An 18,102-nucleotide genomic window follows, 5' to 3' on the forward strand; every position below is an offset into this window, starting at 1 on the left:
GGCTGTGGTGTAAATACATAACACCAAGCGTGGTCAGGAGCAGCTTTAATCACCTGGATCCACTTTAAGCACTTTACATGCCCATCTGCCAGCAAGCCACACGGCAACGACCAGCTCTGCTCATCAGCACTTCTCGACTTCAGTGCATGACCGCCTCTCCCCGACTCCTGGGCTCACCGAAGTGCACAGAGTGGTCTGGGCCGTGGCTTCCTGGGACTGTGCAGCCGGACGGCCCACACTGGTCGGGGGAAGGGGGGCACTGTTGTAGGAAACAGCTCCTCCGGGCTATGAGAACTGCTTCCACAACGCCCAGGAACTCAGACCACGGGGATGGCAGATGAACCACAGGTCTACCGCGTAGTCTCACAGAGCGCCCACCCCGTTTCCTTCCCCCGGACAAGCTGTCCCTTTGCCTTTGGAGTCAGGCTCGCGCTGGCAGTGGGGGTAGCAGGACAGCGGGGACGGCTCTCGTGTTTCACCGGGCTGGGGCATTGGCCTGGCGCCTTGCCCAAGTTTTGCCTCAATTTCAGTGGTGGCTCGGGGTTGACCCAGGAGCACAGCCCCCAGTCCAGGGCTGGCCTGCAGCCATTAGGCCCCCCCCCCCCCCACGCTTCTGCCAAAACCGCACAAACGCAACGTGCCGCCTCTCTGGCAGAGCGCTGGCGCGTGCGCCTCCAGCGCACGAGTGCGCATGCCTGTTTACGCCATCTGTAATCGTTCCGCCGAGTTTTTCGCGGTGTGATCCGTGTTTGCGAGCTGCGTGCTGTGTGACCTTAGGAGCTGTGTGTAAATGATCAGGGTGAACTTGTGCCTCTTTATTTAATGTCTGTGCCCAGACGGGCTGTGTGCCCTCAGTGGCTGGTGGCTCTGCTGACGGTACTTGCACTGACTGGAATCCTCCGTGACGTGTAGCTTCCAGAATGTAACAGTAATTTATCTGTTTGAAAATACAGTGCTGGGCATCGCTGTCGTGCTGAGTCCCCTCATCTGTGTGCAACGGGGGGTGCCCAACGTTTGGGCAGGGGCGGGTGGTCTGAGAGCCCCAGGGCCCAGCCCGACCCTGGAGCCTGGGCTCTGCACGTGTGGAAGGTGGGCCACAGTGGGCAGTCCCTCAGAGAGGACCAGCGTAACGGCCACCTGTCCTGGTCCCCTGCCTGACCTTGCTGAGCCTGTAGCCATAAGGGACACCTGCCCCTGTGGTCCAGGCAAAGGTGCTGGCGACCTGGGCTGCAGGAGAAATGACTGCTGGCTAGAGCAGGCGTCCAGGGCCACAGCCCGCACCCACTCACCCACCCTAGGCTGACCCCAGCAGGCCCACACCCTCCCAGCCAGGGGCAGGACCCCGGAGAGCCACCCCGCCCTGAAGCCCACCCACTCCACTTGTGACTGTCTGCCTCCTTTCAGATTAATCAGAAAGTGAGATAACCGTGTTGGCAACATGCCTTCAGGCCCAGGAGGAAAGTGGATACATAAATGGCAACAGAACAAAAGTGAGGTTCCCTGACCCTCCTGTCTGCAAAAATCGGGGAACAACTTGAAGGCTCTGGAATACAGCTGACCCTTGGCTAGCCTGTCCCCAACATTTCAGCTCCCCTGGCCCAGCTGTTCCCTCCTTCTATGTCCCTCTCAGGCTGCAGGAGTGAACACGGGGGAGGGCAGCAGAGGGAATCAGGAGTCCAGGACAGAGCGGGCAGGTGGGAAAGGGCCCGATGGGGCCCCTGGGAGGGGTGCTCCTTGGCTGCTAGCAGGGAGCAGGGAGGAGCTGGGACCGTGCGTCGGCCGCGCCCTGGTCGCTGAGCTCGGGACCCACTGGCCGGGCAAGGAGGCCCCGCAGGGCCCGCAGGACGGCCAGGGCAAGGCGCAGAAGCAGACGCAGGAGCAGGAAGGCGAAAGGCACGGTGACCTGCATGAGGTGGAAGATGGCCGTGCTGAAGCGGCGCAGGAAGCAGGTGGAGGCGAAGGCCAGCAGGCTGGCGCAGGGGTAGAGGGCCAGCTTGGCGAACATGAGCGCGTGCTCCTGGCCGCCGAAGCGCGCTGACGGGTGCAGGGCCTCCCGCTCCCGCAGCAGGGCCGCAGTCCACATCGCGAACTGGAAGATGCTGGCGAAGAAAACGATGACGCAGCTGACACGGATGCTCTCCAGCTCCTCGTGCGGCTGCTGCGCCAGCGCAGAGGTCCGCTGGTAGGCCAGCGGCAGGCCGCCCACGAAGGCCAGCGCCAGCGTGTTGAGCAGGCCCATGGCCCGCGTGGCCCTGCGCACGTGCAGGAAGAGCGAGTGGTGGGCGAACCAGAGCAGGCCCACCGTCGCAAAGGAGCCGAAGTAGGCCAGGAAGTGTGGCCCGAAGGCGCCCAGGGCTGCAACAAGGCTGCCGTGGAACTGCTCCTCCACGTCCTTGGGCTCCGGGACGTTGTCCTCACTGGGGACAGCAAACAGACGACGTTGGTGCCAGCCTCACCTCAGGTCACGCGGGGAGGCCCCGCCATGGCACAGGTGGGCATCTAGCTGGTGAGTGGCCCTCTCTGGCTGATCAGTGCATCTGTGTGTGTGCGTCTGCTCGGGAAGGCCCTGCCTCTGGGGCAGGGTAGTCTGTGGGGGGTCTCTGTTCCCTGTTTCCACATCCCCCTGCAGCTGCCCTCACAACCCGCCCCGGCCGCTAGCTGCCACCTCCGGATGGTGTGGTCTCTGCAGACCTGTGGTTCTCACTCAGGGAGTCTGTGCAAATGCAGATTCCTGGGCCCTCACCAGGACTGGGCCCAGGAATGTGCACTGCCAGCAAGCGTCCATTCCCAGGCACCTCGGACCTGGGATGGAGCACATCAGAAAACCTGCAACTGGTGCCACTCAGCCATCCCGGTCAGAATCTGTAAAGCATGTGCAATTGCACGCATCCATCGAGCGGATGCAGGTTACGGCGTTTCTGGAAGCAGCCGAGAGAGTGCTCCGTCTCCTCAGAAATGCCGGAGCACCTGCATGTGGGTTTCTGCCTCAGGGAGACCCTGAGTTGGGGGGCGGGGGGGTGTGGTTTGGGCTGGAGTGGGCCTGGAGGGCCTTCTGGAGCCTTGGGCCTAAAGCTCAGGTCTGAAGGCTGGCATGGGGGAGTGCAGGCAGAGCCCGGGGAGGTGGCAGTGCAGACACCCCCACCAGCTCCAAGACCCTGTGGCAGCTTCTCAGGGGCATAAAGGGGAAACCTGGTCTGCAGGGGGAGGGGGGAGGCTGGGGGAGGCAGACTCTCTCCTGCGCCGAGGATCTGGGTGGGCGAAAGAAGAACACTGGCCCCGTGGGAGCCCCTACCCAGCGAGAGGACCCGAGCCCAAGCGGCCCTGGCTGCAAAGCGAAAGCAAGGCAGATCATTCTGGAATGTTTTTAAATCCAGACCTTAAAGATCCAAGACCAATGAGAATGTACTTCCAATTTAAAAAAACTCCACAAATTACAGAAGAAAAAAGCTAGAAGAATCAGCAGCCTCAGATTGCAAGCTGTCACCCAACAGGATCAGACCATTAAATCACCTGACAGCGACTCGGTGACCCTGCAGGATGGAGTAGAACTGCCCCACAGGGTCTCCAAGGCCGTCATCTTTCCGGAAGCAGACTGCTGCGTCTTTCTCCTGCGAATACGGAATATAGACTGGAGTGTTTCACCACGTTTCACAAACTAAACGAGCACATGGAAAGATGGCCAGGGGACAGATGATTACAGAAAGGATAGAAGATTTGAGAAAGAACCAGGTAAACATTTACAAATAAAAACACAATAATTAAAAGTAGAAATTTCACAGACGTGAAGTGGCAGGTGAGGCTCCAGAGGAGGGAAGACAGTGGAAGAGGAATGTGGGCCCTGAAGATGGGACTCAGGAGGGGACCGGGAGACTCGCTGGTGGCTGTCTGGGCAGAGCTCTGGGAGGCGGTGGGGGACACCTCTCCCTGCGCCCCACCCCCCCGCTCTGGGCAGCACTGTTCTCCCTGGGGGGCCTCGACACGCACTCTGAACCCAGGCCACCCTCTCCCATGGAGACCTCTCGGCACCCAGCTGCCTCTGTGAATGGACGGTGGTCCTTTTGTAGGCCGACGGCCCACAGGCTCAGAGCTGCTCACTCCAGATGAGACAGGGGCTATGGGTGGGCCCTGGTGGGGAGGATCCGGGGCTGTCCCGCCTCCCGCCCCAGCCTCTGTGCATGGGGTCCTACCAGATGTCCAGGATGAGAAGGGTGGCCACAATGGCATAGACGCCATCGCTGAAGGCCTCCACACGCTCCTTGCTGAGGGGCTCGTGCAGGTCAAAGGTGAAGAACTCCAGGCTCTGGGTGGGGGGGTCCCTTGGGCCTGATGTGGAAGGAGAAGGTGCTGACCCTCCCCCACACAGGGCTGTGGGGACAGTTCCACCACCTCTGTGCTCGTCCCAAAGGGGCTGGTCCCGTGCCCTGTGGGCTGGGCTCTGGGGGGCAGGGGCGGGGCGGGGAGGACACCCAGGCTGATCTGCCCAGAGCCGGAGCTCAGCGCAGCCTGGCCGATGAGGAGAGGAAGCTTTGGCTTTACCAAGTGTGTGAGCCTCTCCATGCTCAATAGTTTCCAGACGCAGCACCAAGACCTGAGTGCAGCCACCCTGAGGCCTAAGGTTCATGCAGAGGACCGGGAGGCCAGACCTCTCTCCCCGCTGGACCTCCCACCTGTGTCAGCCTCTCGCAGACCAGCCTGGCCCACCTACCCCTGATCCTGTCCTTGCACCAGCCGGCGGCCTTGCTGATGTATGGGAGGAAGATGACCATCGCCATCAGCAGGTACGACTGCATACGGAGAGACGGCGGCGTTAACGGGGTGGGTCCCAGCCCCCACCCACCCGGGGCTGCATGTCACGTGGAGCCCAGGACCCGCCAGAAATCCCACCAGGAAACACTCTGCTCAGAAAGGAGGGGCAGCTTGAGCAACAAAAGCAAAGCTGAACTGGACTTCATCAAAATGTACAGTTTCGTGCATCTGCGTGCACTGTCGTGACAGTGAGAAGACCCCCCACAGCGGGGCAGAAGACCTGCAGACGTATCTGGTAAGGATCTCATGACAGTGACCAGCTGCCGCTGAGCTGACTCCGACTCATGGCAACATCGTGTGTCAGGGCAGAACTACATGCTCCCCAGGGTCTCCAGTGGCTGATTGTTTGGAAGTAGGTCGCCAGGCCTTTCTACCGAGGTGCCTCTGGGTGGACTTGAACCACCAAACTTTTAGTTCGCAGCGGAGTGCATTAACCGTTTGCACCACTCAGAGACTTCTGATAAGGGCCTAGTATCCAGAATCTATGGAACTCTTAAAACTCAACAACAGAAAGACAAAGCACCTAAATGAAAAAGGATCTGAACAGGCATTTCTCCAAAGAAAATACACAAAAGGCCAATAAGCACGTGAAAAGACGCTCCACATCATTAGTCGTTAGTGTTAGGGCAACGCAAATAGAAACCACAAGGAAATGCCACTTCATACCCACTAGGATGGCTATGATTAAAAATCACAAAATAGCCAGTGTTTGTGAGGATGTGGAGACGCTGGAATCCTTGTGCGTTGCCACTGCGGTGTAAAGTGGTACAGCCCCTGTGAAAAAGTGGTGGTTCCTCCAGAATTGAATCGGAAGGACCACCTGACCCAGCAGTTTGCTTCTAGGCACACACTGAAGAGACCCAAAAGCAGGGACTCACAGACCTGTATACCAGAGTTCACCGCTGCACTATTCACAACAGCCCGAAGGTGGACGCAGACCAAGTGTGCATCAACTGGGAGACTTTCCCTTGTCTCTCTTCACTCCTGGTGAGGAGACAACACGCCATGCCTGTTAGCCTCAGCCATGTGCAAACATGGGGGGGACTAGCAGACCTTGGCTTTCCTACTCAGCTGAGGTGAGGTCAGCAGAGACGCCTGAGCTGCCTTCATTCTCTCTTCACTGTGCTGACACGGATCCGACAGAACTCGAGGCTCTGAGGTGAGACTGTCCTAGAAGTTCTGAGGGCAAGTGCCCACCGCGCGCTCATCCTCTTCATCTTTGTGGCATTCACGTGGTACCGTACCCGTTGCTGTTGAGTCAATTCCGACTCATAGTGACCCTACAGGACAGAATAGAACTGCGCCATAAGGTTTCCAAGGAGCAGCTGGTGGATTCGAACTACCGACCTTTCGGTTAACAGCCGAGCTCTTAACTGCTGTGTCACCAGGCCTCCACTCACGTGGTGAGCAACCGTTTTAGCCCCAGTCTCTCCTTATCGCTGAGCATGGTGGTCGCTCATCCTGTGCGGCGGCTCCCCCTACCCTGGGCCTGGACTCGGGCCTCCTGTCAACAGCAGGGTCTTTCCTTCATCTTGCTTTTCTCCCCTTCTCCAGTTCCTTTTTCTGATTCTGGAACTTTCTTTCCTCTTGTTCCATCCTCTTTCTTGCTGGCTCATTCTCTGGTGTATTTCTGGGACAGGCAGAGCTCACCTGCCTATGCCCCCACCCCCCGTGCGGACCCTGGGCTGGTTCGTCAGAGCGTTTCCTCTCCTGGCCATCGGGGGCAACGGCTGCTCCGACCGCTCCGCCACCAGCCGTGTGTGGGTCTGTGTGTCTTTGTCTGTGTCATCCTGGTGCCCCGTCTGCAGGCTGCTCCGACCGCTCCGCCACCAGCCATGTGTGTGTCTCTGTGTGTGTCTGTGTATGTGTGCGGTCTTCCTGGTGCCCCGTCTGCAAGCTGCTCTGACCGCTCCACGACCAGCAGTGTGTGTGTGTCTCTGTGTGTCTGTGTGTGTGTCTGTGGTCTTCCTGGTGCCCTGTCTGCATGCAGGCTGCTCTGACCGCTCCGCCACCAGCGGTGTGTGTGTGTCTGTGTGTCTCTGTGTATGTGTGTGGTCTTCCTGGTGCACCTGCACACAGGTTCCACCCCCTTGACTCTCCCAGCGTCTTTGTTTTTTGTTCTAGTCACGTGACACTTCACCAGTCTCAAGAACACCACTGGATGAAACCCGCTTTGTCTGGGAAAAGAGAACTGGTGCCCCTCTCCTCTGAGCAGGTTCATTTCTTTGCTCCAGGCACCCCTGAGCCCCCAGAAGCAGGGGCCCCAGTTCCTCACTCTGCGCCAAGTGGTGTCAGCACTAGGAGTCCCAGAGGTCCTCAGACGGGGCAGCCCTGACCTGCCTCTTGTCTCACTGCCTGCCACCCCTGAACATGTGCATGGAGGGTGGGCCTGTCCCCATGCCCATGCCCCAGCCCCCACACCCCGGCCCCCGCACCCCGGCCCCCACGCCCGGGCCCCCCCACCCGGCCCCCACGCCCAGGTCCCCGCGCCCAGGTCCCCACACCCAGTCCCCATGCCCAGGATCGCACGCCCAAGTCCCTGCGCCCAGGTCCCCATGCCGACAGTGTCCACTGGAACGGCCCCTCCTCTGGTAGCCCCTGCACTGTGCCCGGAGGCCCGGTCAGCAGCGTGGGAGACTCACCACAGGGAAGAAGAAGAGGGAGAAGAGGGCGGCGACAAAGCACAGGGCGGGGCCACGCAGGACGATGCCCAGGATGTGCTGCCGGAAGGCGGCTTTGTGGGCAGAGTGTGCGATCTGTTGGTTCAGGAGGTGCGGGTAGTGGAACGCGTACCCCACGATCACCGCCTGTGGGGAGAAGCTGGCTGCAGGGGCCTGACAACCTGCTCGGGGCCCAGCCTGCCATTCAGCGCCCCTACTTCCTCTACCCGCACGTGCACAAGTGAAGTTGGTACCTTGGATGCTCCCGGCAGCCCGGGGCTTTCCTGCGGGGTGAAGAGGGCCAAGAGGGACCCCCGCTCTGGTTCTGAGGTCTGCGTGTGGGACCAGGGGTCTCCCTAAGCTGCCTTCCCCCACGTGCTCACCACCGGCAGGAGCCTGGAGCTCTGCGTGTGGCACCCCGCCCCCCGCGCCGTGCACCTGGTGACCCCGGGCCGTCCCAGGTTACCCTCCCAACGCCCTCACAGGAAGCCCGGAGCCCGCGCTTCTCCAAGCAATCCCTCTGCACGCTATGGCAGGGGCACCTTACCCTCCCTACCCCACCTGCTATTCCGCTCGGTGCACAGCATGTGCCAGTCTACGTGGGAACATGCAGGGAATGTGGGGAGACAGGCAGACCCGGGCATCCGACCTGAGCAGCCCTGGTGGTAAGCATGCACACGCACGTGCACACATACGCGCTGGGTGCAGACCAAGCCTCCTGAGCAAGCTGGGTGGTGACGACACACGCACACACGGGGTGCAAACTGAGCTTTCTACCTGCGCAAGCCTGATGGTGATCATGCACAAATACATGCATGCGCCCACATACGCAAACACGGCGCAGACCTGGGCCTCCTACCTGAGCACGCCTGATGGTGATCACGCACGCACGCGCGCACACACACGGCGCAGACCTGGGCCTCCTACCTGAGCACGCCTGATGGTGATCACGCACGCACACGCACACACACACGGCGCAGACCTGGGCCTCCTACCTGAGCACACCTGATGGTGATCACGCACGCACGCGCACACACACACGGCGCAGACCTGGACCTGCTACCTTAGTGAGCCCGACGGTGATCACGCACGTGCGCGCGCGCACACACACAAGGCGCAGACCTGGACCTCCTACCTGAGTGAGCCCGATGGTGATCACGCACACACAGAACAAGAAGATACCCAGAGGCACGTCTGGGAAGGTCACCATCAAGGCAAACTGCAGGACAAAAAGGAAAACTGTGGGGCTTCGGGGAAGGGAAGTGAGGACCGAGTGAACCTCCCGGCCTCCCCCATCTCGGGCTATGCACCTTCTAGCTGCAGCGCTGCCATGAGGTGGGGACACCAGGCCACAGGGGTCCCTGGGTGGGTGCCCGCTAGGCAGCCAGAGCATGAGGACGGTTGGGGGATGGGGGTTACGAGGGGAGGGATGGAGGGAGGGACAGGGGCTGCATGGAGAAAGGAGCTGCCTGCCTCCCTCGAGGCCTCTCTCCATGTCTCCTCCCAGGGGAGCCAATGCCACTGAAGGCTTTAGGCCTTTCAAGCGGAACCGTCACTGACCCCCAAGCGGCCCACCCCAGCACCCTCAAACAGTGCTATCCATCAGAATTAGGGCTTCGGGCTGGCACAGGCCTGAGCAGCGGTGGGTGAACGGGGTCAGGCTGGGGGGTGAGCCTGGGACAGCAGAGGGCCGCGGGCTCAGGGGCCAGCCCCTCCCCAGCTCAAGCCCAGTGGTGTCCACCCAGAGGCTCCAGAAGCCCCACCTCCTACCCTGAGTCTCTCGCCGCCTTCTCTCAGGCAGCCCTCCCTGACTGCTGGCTCCCAAGACCCTGCTCTCTTCCCCCCAGCGGGGCTCCCTTTCTCCCGGGCTGCTCTAAGAATCCAAGGGTGGGCTCTCAGGTTCTGAGTCCCCACGCCTGGCGGAGGGCGGGCTGGAGCCTGCGGTGGATTCGGGGAAGCCCTCCAGGATCACGGTGTTACACTCACTGTGTACGGGAGGAATGTGATGGTCATCATGCAGGCCTGAAACGAAGGCAGGCAGGTCACTGCAAGTCACAGTGCTGAACCCCACAGGCCATGCAGAGCCAGAGAGGGCCACCATCTGAGCCCCCAGACCTGCCAGATGGGGGAGGAGGGTGCATCCTTCCAGCCTCTTCACATCAGGAGGCCAGGCAGCGGCAAGCTGGGCTCACACTTGAGTCTCTGGTTAAACCCGCGTGCCCCCGCCACCCCAGGTGCCCTCAGCTACCCGGGCGCCCCTGCTGCCCCATGTGTCTGGGCTGAGGGTCCCGGAGGGGAGGCTTGTCTGAGGAGCTCCTGGACATGAGCAGACTCTGGGCTCCACTGAAGCTTGGAGCAGCACGGGAGGGAGGCTGCTGCCTTCCACCCCTCTTGGGAGGGTTAGGGTGAACACTAAAATCGTGCTCCACAAACCACAGGAAGAACTCACCAAGTTGAGCAAGGCAAGTATATCATCTATTTTCCCAACGACTTGGAACAACCTACACAATTTAATGGAGGAAAAAGACACAACACGAAAGGCATAGCATCAGTAAAACATGGTCCTAACGAAATAAAATACACACACGTCCTCTAGTGTTTCCTGATTACAATATCACTTAAAGATGTTATTTGTTTTGAAATTTGAGAAAGACTGGAAATATGCAGGAGAAAATGAGGGCCTCGGATCAACACTCCCTAGAACCACCCCCGGTAACCCTTTCACGCACTCCTCCGGTTAGTTTTCTCCTAACCAAGGCACGTAGCTTTAAACAGACTCAGAACAAGTGTAGAAAAAGACATATAGGGTTTGCATCACGTTGGAACAGACTTGGTGACTGATTCTCACGTGGATGCGGGCCGGCCATCTGGCCTGGCCCTTCCCTCCTGCGCTCTGTCCTCTTCCCCCACCCCGTCTGGCTGTCAGGGGCAGGCCTGTCCTGAGAGGGAAGGCCTGTCTGTGGGATCTCACAGCAGGGGGCACACTCCAGGAGGCCGGGCGCCCCGAGCTGGGAGGGCTGCGCCTCTGAGTCCAGCATCCTGGACACACCTTCTCCAGAAGGCCGAGCTCCATCCCACAGTAAAGGAAGGTGTGTTTCCCCGCTGCCGTTCCTGTCCACTTTTAGGGATGGTGTATATCACACCTGTTGGAACTGCCATTCAGCGGGGAGATGATTTTATACTGATGCAATAGACTTCATCAGAACTGAACGTGGAACGCTGGATGGTGACAGGAAGTATGAGCAGGGTGCTCAGGACCAGCTCGGGCAGTGGGACACAAAAATCGACCCCTTGCCCGGCCCCCCGGGCCTCCTCCCTGGGCTCCCCGCAACCCAACAAGCCCTGGGCACTGGGTGAATGGGCCGTGCAGGCCGAGCACTGGTACTGCGGGCTGTGACTCCAGAGGGGACAGCAGGTGGTAGTTACTGAGATGTGGTGCGTGCAGCCAGTCCCCAGCCCTCTCTGCCCTGCCTCACCCAGTTCCCTCGGCAGCTCTAGGAGGCAGCACTCCAGCTGCCCCATGTTACAGAGCGAGCTGGCAGGTGGCAGTGCTGGGAGCCAGGCCTGGTCTGGTCCAGCTCAGACTCAGCAATGCATGCTGCCTCCTGATGCCCACACCACTGTGCAAGGAGGGCACCACAGCCAGACCTATGCGGCACACGCCCACCTCATCCTCCCTCTCTCCCTCCTGATGGCCACACGCCCACCTCGTCCTCCCTCCCTCCTGATGGCCACACGCCTACCTTGCCCTCCGAGACCCTGGGGTGGCATGTCCCGACAGTATCATTTGCAGATGAGAAGTGGAGGCATAGGGAAAGAACAATGGGGGTGGGGCAGGAAGAAGGGTCTATTGATCCCAGCCCCGCAGAATGCAGTCCATGAGGGAAGGTGATGTGCCCTGCTGGTCACCCCAGTCTCTGCAGACAACCCTGGCACCATGCCACAGGCCTGCAGTCCCGGCTGAAAGTGACCAGGGTGGCTCAGTGAGGCCACAAGCCTGCAGTCTCGGCTGACAGAGACCAGGGCAGCTCAGTGAGGCCACAAGCCTGCAGTCCTGGCTGACAGTGACCGGGGTGGCTCAGTGAGGCCGCAAGCCTGCAGTCCCGGCTGACGAGACCAGGGCAGCTCAGCGAGGCCACAAGCCTGCAGTCCCGGCTGACAAAGAGACCAGGGCGGCTCGGTGAGGTTACAGGCCTGCAGTCCTGGCTGATGGCGACCGGGGTGGCTCAGTGAGGCCGCAAGCCTGCAGTCCTGGCCGACGGTGACCAGGGTGGCTCAGTGAGGCCAAGGACCACGCTGCTCCTCACCCGCATCCCCAGCACCCACACAACACCCGCCACGTAACTGCAAGAAAGTCAAGATGTTTTGACTTCAGCACCTGAAAAGCACCACCCCCCTGTACCTGATGTGTGCCGTCCACGCCACAGTCACGAGCAGAAACGTCATCAGGTACACAGCGATTTTAGTTGCTAGAAGTTTCCGAATGGTTGTGTCAAACTGCTAAATAAAGCAGAGCATCACCCTCAGAGGGAGACACGCGCGGCTCAGCAGCAGCTGCCTCGCTGGGGTGGTGCCATGAGCCCTGCAGGAGACCCCAGGCAGGGGTCCGGGAAGGTCCTGGCCTGGCTTGCGCTGCATCTGCAGCAGACCCTGGCTGCCCCCTCCTTGTCCTGGTTCAGACCCCTGCCCTCTGACCCCTCCCCTGCACACTGCAGTTTTCCTTCTGAGCGTCACCACCATGTGACCAGGTGTGAGTGGTGTGTCCCAGGTGAGCTCCGTGGGGGCCTGGCACAGTGCAGGTCCTCGATGAAGAGTGAGCGAGCCGAGGGCAGGACTCAGACGGCCGGGCCATGGCCTCGGCTGATGCCTTCCTTCCCCGTTGGCTCAGGCGAGCCTCCTGCACCCCCACCCCTCCAGGGCAGATGGTTCAGATAACGGCCCACATGGGGGCAGTGGGGCAGAGGGTGGCTCTAGGGTGTATGAAGGAATAATCGTTACGTTGTCAGCCGCCGTCGAGTGGGCTCTGACTCACGGCGACCTTACATAGGACAGAAAGAAACACTCGTCCAGTGTCAGTGTTTTGGCTACTGTGCCAACCTGAGGTCCCCTCGCCTCACTGGCCCTCCTCCGGCCATTGAACTCTCCTGATGATATGTCCAAAGCGAGAAGGCTGGATACTGTTCTGTCATGATCTGTAGGGTAGTCCCTGGCTAATTCTGGGAAGTAGCCCTTCCTCCTAGTCTGTCTTAGTCTGGAAGCTCCAGTGAAAGCTGTTTACCATGAGCGACACTGCTGGTATCTGAAGTACCCATGGCCTAGCTTCTAGCATCACAGCAAAACGCAAAGAACAATGACAGGAAATAAAAAGCATGATCAGTCTCACCGAAAAGAATCAGAGAGGAGAGAAAATCATCGTGCACAAAACGCAAACACCCGGCACTGGAACACCGGGGTGGGGCGGGGGCGGGCTCCCTCTTCCTGCTGCTGACACTCTGCTTCCGCCCCTTGGCTTCCAAGTGTTCTGACCAGAGAATGGGAGAAAGCGCAGTGGGGAGGCCGCCCTCCTTCCCCCTCCAGTGAGGAGGGTGTGCCCAGCAGGTCTTCTTGCCGGCAGGGAGGCTGCACTGCTGCGAGGCGGCCTTTCGTCCACTGTGTTAGTCTAAGCATGTGAGCTGAAGGGCCAGAGGCAGACATCCTCAGAAGCAGCGTGGCCGCCTGGCCCGCCAAGCTCTTATCACACAAGTAGAAAGGACACAGTAGGAGCTTTTGTCAGCTCTGCCCCTCATGACACACTCAAGATGGGGCAGCGAAACAGCCACTGGCCAAGCCACTATCATCTGCTGCCTGGATTTCGGCAAAGGCCGCCTACTTAGGTGCCCGACAAAGCAGACAGAGCGAAGCATCCCCACAAAGCTCGATACAAGCTGTCCCATCTCAGCTCAACATCCTCCAAGAGCCCCTTGTCAGTCTGAGTGAAAGCCAGTATCTCTCTGGGTCCTCTCACTCTGCGGGGACACACTGTCTCCCGGGGCCCCTGCAATGGCCTTCCAGCTGCCACGGGGAACCCCCTTTTCCCGAGAGGGCACTTGCCCGGGCTGCCGGCTCCCCCCACTCTCCACTAGACGCAACTGCTCTGCACGGCCTTCCCTGGTCTTCCTGTTGACAACTGTGAGTCAGCTTCCCCCAGCGACCACCACGTGCGCCCCCGGCCCACCCCCAGGCCACACTCATGGCTGATATCTCTCACGGGTGTATTTTAAAAATCTTTTAGTGGACTGCTTGCCCCACTGAAATGTCAGCTCCCTGAGGACAGGGATTCTTGCATGCTGTTAAACATGTCACTTTGAGGACTAAGGTGCCCCTGACCCAAGCCATGGTCTTTTCAATCGCCTTGCATACATGCAAAAGCTGGACAATGAAGAAAGAAGGCAGAAGAATTATTGAGGCATTTGAACTGTGGTGTTGGTGAAGAATACTGAATGGACTGCCAGAAGAACAAACAAATCTGTCTTAGAAGAAATACAACCAGAATGCTCCTCAGAAGAGAGAATGGTGAGACTGACTTGCTTACTTGGGACGTATCAATAGGAAAGACCAATCGCTGGAAGAGGACATCGTGGTTGGTAAAGTCGAGGGTCAGCGAGAACAAAGGCAGCCCTCCATGAGGTGGACTGACACGGCTGCAACAATGGGCTCACACACACCAAGGGCCACGGAGGTGGTGCAGGCGCAGGCAACGCTCTGCTGCATGTAGGTCACCACGAGTCAGAGCCAACTGGAGGGCAACAAATAACGTGTTCCCAGGACTTGGAACAGTGACTACCTGCTAATGAGGAAAGAAGGAAGGAGAAGCAGAGGGCTCATACAGCACATTGCCTGGGCAACCGATTCCAGAGTAACATCAAAACAAAGCACAGCAGAAGCACAAGTGAGGCCGGAGACATGACCTGGGCCAGCCAGAACCCCCAGCACTGTGCACCCCAGCCCCAAGGGCTCCACAGTCGCAAAGGAGATGCAGGGAAGGTCAAGACAAGGACCTTATCCTTGAAATCATGAGAAGGGATTTTGTGCTTCCTGAACTAAAACTCCAGATAGAAAACTCACTGCTCTACTGTCTTCGTTGGTCCTTTACTGGCACATAGGCCTCTGTCTGGGGAACCCAATACTTCAGCCTCTTCAGACTTCTTTCGTTGAAGGAGCCTGTTGGGAAATCACTGGATTTTCCATTTTCACTGGCTTCTGTGTTGTTGTTTTTCACAAAACAGAACAACGACAATCCCACCAGCCCACTCCATGTAAGGAGGTGCCCGTTGCTCCAGCACGCTCCTGAGGAAGTATGGGGGCTTTTAATTCTCCCCATGACCAGGCTGATTTCAAAGGATTGTCTTCTCTGAACAAGTTTCCACAGAGCCACAGGAGAATTATTCTGAGCTCAGAGTGCTCTCTGTGAGCCAACTAGGACAAACAAAGACTATGCAATAAAGTTGTATCTCCAAAAAGATGATCCTGACTGTGAGGGACTGTGATGAGATTTAGCCTTGAAGGACTTTCTTAGCTTTAACTAAGCCCCCTGTGCCTTTTCATAACCACACTGGCCGTCCTGACAGTGATGGCCCCATGGCCAGAACTTCCAAGCTCAGACAGTACTGGATGTGCCTCCACCCCGCAGGCCTGCTGGGAAGGCCGCTGCTCCTCAGCTGCAGTGGCCTGGCTGTAGCTTTCCAAGCAGCCCCTGGCAGCCCCTGCTCTCGGCAGCCAGGCCCCCTCTGGCGCGGGGCGAGAGCTGACCTGGAGCGATAGGACTTAAAGCTGAGGACCCTGTACCCCGCTTCCTGTAGGTGCTGCAGGGAACTGCAGGCGCCAGGCCGGCTCCACGTGCATTTGGCTTTCTCATCAAAATCCCATGAAAAGTACTGCTGTCACCTTCCACAGACGGAAACACCAAAGTTAACGCAGCTCATGCTACCTCCCAGCATCGCCCAGTCATAAGTGGGCCAGGACGAGCCCAGGCCTTTGAAGACCTTGAACGCTCACGGCCGCTGGCCCGGCTCTGAGCATGCCTGCATCTTCACACTTCCGCACCACAGCACTCAGGTCCGGGCAATGACACCAGCACTCACGAGCCAGGAGACTTCATGACACACACACGAGTGTGCTCACACACACACGCACACACATGTAAACACATGTGCCCTCATACATCCGTGATCACACATGCGCACAGCTGTCTGGGGATTTCCAAATGTCTTCAGAAATCGCGCTCAGCCTCTAAGACGCTAGCTGATGCAACTTAACTTAGAAAAGTTCCAATGACGTCGGCTATAAACGGAAACGGTTTTTAAAGACCCCACTCGTCCGCCCACCTCTGTGATAAAAGCCACACGTTCCCCACAGGTGCAGGTGGAGGTGTCTCCGCCTGAGGCCAGCTGGGTGTGCTGTGCTGCCTGCCCGCCTGCAGACCGAGGACCGACTGCGTAGGGGCTGCCTTCCCGCCCCAGTGAGCTCACCTCCTGGAGGAACAGAGCTCCCGAGTGACCTCTGTATAGAAGCCAACCCTCGAGACGCAGACTCTCCATCAGTAAGGTGGCCACCAATACGCTCTCGGAGCCTTTGCTTCCTACATGTCCTTTAAGGCTCAGCACGCGGGAACCACCTTTGTTCTTTGCTTGACCTGCGTGCCAAGCCCCAGGCCTGTGTCAGATCACAGCCCCTCCTGGAACCGCTGCCGGGCCGGCCTGGGCGCCCCCACAGCCCGGGATCTGTGGCTGTGGCCACATGGTGGAATGGGTTCCTGGATGTAGCCCTTTGCCTCGGTTCTTCAGGACAACAATCAGCTTGAGAAATTTTCCCAAGCCCCAAGTTACCTTTGCCCTAGTTTCTACCCCAGAGGTTTGGTTACATTCAGTTACTTTTGTCCAATTTGATTGACATCCCCTGGGTAAATTGTAACCAACTTGGTTTGATACTTTTTCTCTGGCCTGGGCTGTGGCCTACCCTGTGATTGGTCTATTTTACACACCATGCAGAGACTGGTCAATACGCCCATGAAAATGAAGTTACTACAACCTACTATGCAAATGAAGTGTCTATGGCCTACCAAAACGGGATTGGTCAGTTCGTGGCCCCGGTAGAAGGCCATGCCTTAAAACTGACAAGCAGTTTGTATATTTAAGCAACCAACCTCACAGAAGTTATTCAGAAAGCAGCAGGAAAAGCAGCAGCAGGAAGCAGAGACAGAGGCAGCAAGGAACCTCCCAAGAGCTGTAACATGGGTCAAGGGCTGTAACACTGAGGGTCGCAACAAATGGCAGAGCAGCAGCAGGAATAGGCAGAGAAGATAAGGGACCTCCTAAAAGACCCGTAACATGGGTCAAGAGCTGTAACACTGAACGTGGTGACAGGCAGCAGGACCAAGAAAAAGCCTGCACGGTTGAGAAGCTGAGGGAGCTGTCTTGTCCTGAAGAAGGGAGACTTGCCTACATGCTTCTTAATAAACCACTTAACTGTAAGTACGGTCTGTGAGTTCTGTGTGGCCATTGAAACAGATTATCAAACCCAGAAGAAAAGTAGAGAATGCCATGGGAAGGACAGGGGGTGTCAGAATCGGTAAAGAGGTTGGAGAGTGAAGGTGTGTTTGACCTCTACCTCATAGGGATCAGCCTTGGGCTGATCCTGGTCATTATCCCTCTTGAAGTTAGATAGGTTTGGACACTACTATTATTACTGCCACCATTTTACAGGCCACTCCCTTCTCCCGTAAGGCCAGGCCTGGGTCTGGCTGGCACTCAGGCCCCCCGGGTCTGGCACATGACCTGCCAGGGCAGGGAATGAGGTGGTGATGACGCTGATGGAAGAAGCACCAGCCCCCTCATCCCGTCTGCCCAGATGAGGCGTGTACCCAAGTGGGGGCTCCTCTCAGCCCCCTGTGCCTCTGAAGCGTGGGACGTATGCGGCTGGCTTGTCTGATCTGAAGCAGTCCTGGGTCCCCAAAATGGGACCAGGTCAGAGACCAATCGTGCCCAGGTCTCTGGACCCTCCCGACCAGAGGCTACCGAGAGGACAGTGCTTCCTAAGTACCTCTTCTGGGTAGATCTTCGTGTGGGTCACAGGCAGGATCTGCGAGAGCAAACAGACAAGAAGCATTTCTGGGGCTTGCATCAACCTAACGCCAGCGCTGCCCAGGACTCTGGTTAGCATGGGGCTGTCCCATGCGCTGCCTGAGGGGCTGAGGGTCCCAGGATGCTGCAGAGACCTGGGTTGGGGTCTCAGGTGGGTGGGGCACAGAAGACCAGGGCAGGTCCCACACTGACCATGACGGTGGCAATGATGGACAGCAGTGCGTCGCTGAAGCTCAGCATGCGGTGGGAGGACTGGAGCCCGTCCCCAGTGTCCTCGTCCGCCTGCATGTCCAGCGCCCGCTCTCGGGTCTGGGGCCCAGCCATGGTGGGGTTGCTGCCCGGTGGACACGGGGGCCTGGAAGGAAGTGTGCAGAGCTGAGAGGGGGCACTCAGCTCCTGTCGCGGCACCCTGGTGGGGGCCAGGGCAGTGGGGCCAGGAGGGGAGCAGCCTTCCTGGTTGGGGGCTCTGCTGCAGCTGGAGGAACCACCCTGCCCTCTTCCCTCCTATCTCCCAGACT

General features: G+C 58.7%; 1 protein-coding gene across 1 annotated transcript; it reads right to left on the reverse strand.

Annotated features, from left to right (window-relative positions):
* Positions 1-654: 654 nt before the first annotated feature.
* On the reverse strand, positions 655-18,040 carry TMEM175 (transmembrane protein 175). Its single transcript, XM_004383532.2, has 10 exons — positions 17,777-18,040; positions 17,544-17,582; positions 11,869-11,966; positions 9,916-9,967; positions 9,453-9,488; positions 8,602-8,685; positions 7,449-7,613; positions 4,706-4,784; positions 4,188-4,323; positions 655-2,417 (listed from the first exon to the last, which is right to left on the reverse strand). Exons 1-10 carry the CDS (start codon positions 17,906-17,908, stop codon positions 1,742-1,744), a joined length of 1,497 nt encoding a protein of 498 aa, XP_004383589.1. The 5' UTR covers positions 17,909-18,040; the 3' UTR covers positions 655-1,741.
* Between the last annotated feature and the right edge of the window lie 62 nt (positions 18,041-18,102).

This window comes from Trichechus manatus, unplaced genomic scaffold (genome assembly GCF_000243295.1).
Source record: "Trichechus manatus latirostris isolate Lorelei unplaced genomic scaffold, TriManLat1.0 scaffold00111, whole genome shotgun sequence".
In the NCBI taxonomy this organism is placed as follows: Eukaryota; Metazoa; Chordata; class Mammalia; order Sirenia; family Trichechidae; genus Trichechus; species Trichechus manatus.

Excerpts from the sequence above, each read along its gene's own strand:
- TMEM175 (XM_004383532.2), bottom strand. The coding sequence starts at position 17,908 with ATGGCTGGGCCCCAGACCCGAGAGCGGGCGCTGGACATGCAGGCGGAC. Across the intron at positions 9,968-11,868 it reads GCGTGGACGGCACACATCAG|GTTGTTCCAAGTCGTTGGGA; the intron begins GTACAGGGGGGT and ends TAAATTGTGTAG. Across the intron at positions 8,686-9,452 it reads TCACATTCCTCCCGTACACA|TTTGCCTTGATGGTGACCTT; the intron begins GTGAGTGTAACA and ends TTTGTCCTGCAG.